At 37.2% G+C, this 5,522-nt stretch overlaps 1 protein-coding gene across 1 annotated transcript; it reads left to right on the top strand.

Moving 5' to 3' along the window:
• The first annotated feature begins 649 nt into the window (after nt 1-649).
• On the top strand, nt 650-5,522 carry LOC136235894 (somatic embryogenesis receptor kinase 2). The gene is made up of 10 exons (XM_066025977.1): nt 650-1,168; nt 1,729-1,861; nt 1,951-2,022; nt 2,180-2,323; nt 2,965-3,036; nt 3,175-3,246; nt 3,325-3,437; nt 3,843-3,974; nt 4,053-4,394; nt 4,466-5,522. Exons 1-10 carry the CDS (start codon nt 1,084-1,086, stop codon nt 5,173-5,175), a joined length of 1,875 nt encoding a protein of 624 aa, XP_065882049.1. The 5' UTR covers nt 650-1,083; the 3' UTR covers nt 5,176-5,522.

Genomic DNA, 5,522 nt, shown 5'->3' with positions numbered 1-5,522 from the left:
CTTATTCGTCTTTTTGTACAAACCGCTATTATCAATCAGCTAGTTTTTACCAAATAAGTCTACACAAACAACTAGTCAAATCAGCTAATGTAATCAGCTAACAATTAACAGCTAATATAATCAGCTAACAGCTAACAACTAATTCTCAAACAGGACCTAAGTATTTTCAATGTGGAAATTTTGTAAAATTTGATAACGGTTGTGGCTTAACACCATCTATACGAATGTGTTGAATTTGAATCAAAACTTTTTTTATATAGAAAATTTGAATCAAACTTGATATCTTTTTTCATAAACTTGCATTAACAAATTATATGTAGATTAATTTTTATATTCAATTAAATTAATCATAATTATAATAGAAAACGTATACTACTATTTATTAATTTAATTCCAAAAAAAATGTGTCAAATCCATTCATGTAGGCGGTGCCTCGTCTCTCCTATATAAAACCGTAATCCAATAATAAAGATTTAGGAAGGGACCCTTTAAACGCAGTTATTACGGGGTCACGTCACTTTCCACGACATAGCGCGAATGCATTTGAGTTTTTGACTGCGTTTTGGGCAGCGGTCAAGCAGTTTCCCTCCGTCCGGGTAGCTTTAAATACACACTTCCTCTTTCTTATTAAATAAATAGATAACTCGGCACACTCTCTCTGGTTTCGAGAGCTCGCTCGCTCGCACACACTTCACTTATTAAAGTGATGCCTAAAATGTGGAAAGTTCTTTCCTTTTTTCAGTTCGAGCTACAGCTAAAAGGGTAGCAGCACCAGTGATAATGTTTTAAATTTGTTTCTTATTTTTGGTTTTTTCTTGCGCCCTTTTTGGAGCTACTTAACCACACTGGTCTAGATCAGGGGCTTCGTTGTACTTGTTCTTTTTTAACTTGGTTAATGAATGGTGGATTTGTTCATTAAGTTTTAGAAAAAAACAAGGGTTTGTTGGGTTCATTTTTTCTATTTCTATTTCTTTCTCTGTTTTGGGGGTTCTCTAGGTAATGGTGAGCTGGGTTTTGGTGTGTTGTTGTTTGGATCTGCGGAGATTGACAAGTTAAAGTTCAAAGGAGATTGTTTAGAGAGTAATGGAGAATAAAGCTAGAATCTTTGATTTTAAGTGGTTGATCTTGTTGTTGCATCCGTTATGGCTGGTTTTGGGAAATATGGAAGGTCTGTCTTCTATTTAATGCTTTTTTCCTCTATTCCTCTTTTAAAATTTGATGAATTTGGTCTTGGTTTTTCAATTTATGGAAATGAGTATCTGTTTTCTCTTCCTATTAATGGCTGTTAGTAATGCTATACAATTCACTATTTGCAAGCTTTTATTGCTTTCCCTATTGAATTTTGACCCTGTCTTGTTTTTCATTTACTTATTTCAGCTTAATAGTATATGGTAATATCAGGGCTCAAGTCAAAATGGCTTTTGCTAATTAACAGGAAAACCTCCCATGATTCAAATGTATTTAGTCAACTGATTCCAGTATTAGGTGTATGACACTGTTGGTTGAGACTAGTTCCCAAGTTGTACCTTATGCTTTAGTTTCTTAATTTTGTTGAATTAAAATGCCTTTCTTCCCCAATTTGAACGTTGAATCTTTGTAGTTTCCTCAAAAAAAAAAAAAAAGAATAATCTTTGTAGAAGTTTATCATCTATTTGTAGCATTGGGTGGTATTCAATTTTTCCTTGTTAATACACTGTTTAGTGATGCATTCCCACTTGAATTTAACAGGTGATGCTTTGCACAGCCTTAGAAGCAACTTGATTGATCCTAATAATGTCTTACAGAGTTGGGATCCTACCCTCGTAAACCCGTGCACGTGGTTTCATGTCACATGTAACAACGATAACAGTGTGATACGAGTGTAATACTCTTGCTCTTTCACATCTTTGAAGCACACACTTCTTATGAATTGCGTAATTGTCTTACTCAAATATCTTCTTTATGTCTTAGTGATCTTGGGAATGCTGCTTTGTCTGGTCAGCTTGTTCGAGAGATTGGCTTGCTTAAAAACTTGCAATACTTGTAAGTTAGTATCTCTGGTTCTAAAGTTCTTTAGAAAAATATGCTCTCTTGCTTAAAAATGTGTTATTTATTTAGTAGAAATTTCGTGAACACTATTATATTATGCCATTTCTTGAACCTTTTCTTGCTTGAATCATAAGCTAATTACTTATGACAGGGAACTATACAGTAATAACATAACTGGACCAATTCCTAGAGATCTTGGGAATCTGACTAACTTGGTGAGCTTGGATCTTTACTTGAATAGTTTTACTGGTCCCATCCCGGAAAGTTTAGGCAAACTCTCAAAATTGCGGTTTCTGTAAGTATGCTTCCTTTGCAGCTAGAATATATGATTTCCATGTTTAATGCACGCATGCCAAATTGATATGATATTGCTGCTCAGGTACGGAAACGGACACTGAAAACGTTATTGCTAAACCATAACCTTTATAAAATAGCCTTCAAACAAAAACGGAGACGGACACGAAACTTCTACTAAAAAGAAGTGTCCGTGCAACATAGGCTGTTGACATTGGTTGCAGCTCTTTTATGTACTTCATATTGCAGATTGTAATATTTGTTGTCAATGTCATGTATCCTGTTGTGTTGAAATTTGTGCAATGAAGAGGAAGTAGGAATATTCAATGTTTATAAAATAATGTATTAAATTAAGTTCAAAATCGGTGCATGTTATCCTTTTCTTTCTAGGTGCACACACTCAAATATGTCCAGTCTATTCCCATCACCGCATAGAGCTGCACATGTTTATACATAAATATGAACTCCCAAACCAAAGAGGAGGCTATGTTTTCATTACATGCATCTTCTTATAAGTATAAAGGTCTAATATACCATTTACTACGTGTTTATTCATGATTATATTTTATTGCTATCTCTTGATTGGTTTTAGATATAATTTTTTTAAAATATTTGTTATTGTCGACTTCTATGCAAGAATAGCCGGCTTAACAACAACAGTTTGACTGGTGACATTCCAATGTTATTGACTAATATCTCATCGCTTCAAGTTCTGTGAGTTGGCTTAGCTCATCTAGTTATATTGCTCGGAAAAATTCTTGGACAAGCGTGCTTTTGTGTGTGCACATGCACACATAATAATAACACTTGATGCTTGATTAATTTGTCTATTTACTGTACTTTGTGATGCAGGGACCTGTCAAACAACCGTCTCTCTGGAGTTGTTCCAGATAATGGTTCCTTTTCACTTTTCACTCCCATCAGGTTGTTTGCTAATAAATAGACCTAACATACCTCAAGGCAATTCCGGGATATCTTCTAAAAGGCCTGTTTGCCTTGCAGTTTTGCTAACAACTTGGATCTTTGTGGGCCTGTTACTGGACATCCATGCCCCGGGTCTCCTCCATTTTCACCTCCACCTCCATTTGTTCCAGCACCCCCGGTCTCTTCACCAGGTAATCTTTTGTTGATGCTTATTTTACGGTTTGTATATGATGCTTATGAATATAAAACATTTACCTAAGCTTTCTTTCATGTGATGTAGCTGGTTTTTATTTTGGAATTTTATTTAGCCAGCACAATTGATTTTACGAGACTCGCAATTTTGAGAGTTGCTTTGTTGTCAATATAGAGAGGCCGGGTTGTTGTGGTAGTAATTGCTACTTACCTAAATGTGGCTAAAGATCTTGTGCCTTTGTCCTTGGTCATTGTTGGTTTTTCAACTACAGTTTCTTTTGACTTCATTTGCAAAGGACTTTTTACCTTGTATAGACGGATTTTCTCATTGTAGCTTCTTATTGAAAGTACTATAACTTTTTTGCTGATGATTATAGTTCTCCATGTATCCTGCTGAAATTCAGGAGGTAATAGTGCAACCGGAGCAATTGCTGGAGGAGTAGCTGCTGGTGCAGCCTTACTGTTTGCTGCCCCTGCGATGGCATTTGCTTGGTGGCGTCGTAGGAAACCACAGGAATTCTTCTTTGATGTACCTGGTTAGTGTTATTACTGATTTCCGTGCTGTTTTGATCTTTATTGACAGTGAAATAATCATGTGTATCATCTCCCGACAGCTGAGGAGGATCCTGAAGTTCATCTCGGACAACTTAAAAGGTTTTCGCTGCGAGAATTACAAGTTGCAACAGATACTTTCAGCAACAAAAATATTCTTGGTAGAGGAGGATTCGGTAAGGTTTACAAAGGACGTCTAGCAGATGGTTCACTGGTAGCTGTCAAAAGATTGAAAGAGGAGCGTACACCTGGAGGGGAGCTGCAGTTTCAAACAGAAGTAGAGATGATAAGCATGGCTGTTCACCGGAATCTACTTAGATTACGCGGGTTTTGCATGACACCAACTGAACGACTGCTTGTTTATCCCTACATGGCCAATGGAAGTGTTGCATCTTGTTTAAGAGGTAAAGCTTGATATTCTGTTCTATATTACTTTCTTCTCATTAATTGTTCGTCGATGCTTGTATGTGTGTAGAACGCCTGCCATCACAACCTCCTCTTGATTGGCCAACACGGAAGCGAATTGCTCTAGGATCTGCTAGGGGTCTATCTTATTTGCATGATCATTGTGACCCAAAGATCATTCATCGTGATGTAAAAGCTGCAAACATTTTATTGGATGAGGAATTCGAGGCAGTAGTTGGGGACTTTGGGTTGGCTAAGTTGATGGATTACAAGGATACTCATGTGACTACTGCTGTCCGTGGTACAATTGGGCATATAGCTCCAGAATACCTCTCTACGGGAAAATCATCTGAAAAAACTGACGTTTTTGGTTACGGGATTATGCTTCTAGAGTTAATTACTGGACAGAGGGCTTTCGACCTGGCTCGGCTTGCAAATGATGATGATGTGATGTTGCTGGACTGGGTAAAAGGGCTTCTGAAAGAGAGAAAGGTAGAAATGTTGGTTGATCCAGATCTGGAAAACAAATATGTAGAAGCAGAGGTAGAGCAGCTAATACAGGTAGCATTGCTGTGTACTCAAGGATCACCAATGGAGAGGCCGAAAATGTCGGAAGTGGTGAGAATGCTGGAAGGAGACGGCTTAGCAGAAAGATGGGACGAGTGGCAAAAGGTGGAAGTACTCCGGCAAGAGGTGGAGCTAGCTCCTCATTCTAATTCAGACTGGATTCTTGACTCAACAGATAATCTCCATGCAGTTGAGTTATCTGGTCCAAGGTGAGCTCACCAGCTGCCACAGTAACAACTAAAGAAGAAATTCTCACAATTTATTTTATTTTTTATAATAATTCAATTTTACACATTTTTTGATGCAACATGTCCTGTCCTAATTTGAAGTCAAGTTCATTCTGCATTGTGTTCATTTACATTTGTGCATATAATGAGTCTTGCCTGGCATTGTTTGTATCAATTATCGGCTGATCGATCGGCCGCCATTGCGACCGAACAGAGGCAGTTTTCTCTACTCTTATGCTTTACCAAGAGTGTATGCCTATAGTTGTAATATATATTACCACAAACTTAATGAAATTTGTGTTTGATGTGATACATATTAAAGCATGGATTGAA

Source organism: Euphorbia lathyris, chromosome 7, assembly GCF_963576675.1.
Source record: "Euphorbia lathyris chromosome 7, ddEupLath1.1, whole genome shotgun sequence".
Classification (NCBI taxonomy): Eukaryota; Viridiplantae; Streptophyta; class Magnoliopsida; order Malpighiales; family Euphorbiaceae; genus Euphorbia; species Euphorbia lathyris.
Note: the sequence above shows the minus strand (reverse complement) of the source record. Positions and strands in the feature narration are given on the sequence as shown.

Coding starts and splice junctions, on each gene's coding strand:
- LOC136235894 (XM_066025977.1), top strand. CDS start 1,084: ATGGAGAATAAAGCTAGAATCTTTGATTTTAAGTGGTTGATCTTGTTG. Junction 2,023..2,179: donor CTTAAAAACTTGCAATACTT/GTAAGTTAGTAT, acceptor TACTTATGACAG/GGAACTATACAGTAATAACA. Junction 4,395..4,465: donor TGTTGCATCTTGTTTAAGAG/GTAAAGCTTGAT, acceptor GTATGTGTGTAG/AACGCCTGCCATCACAACCT.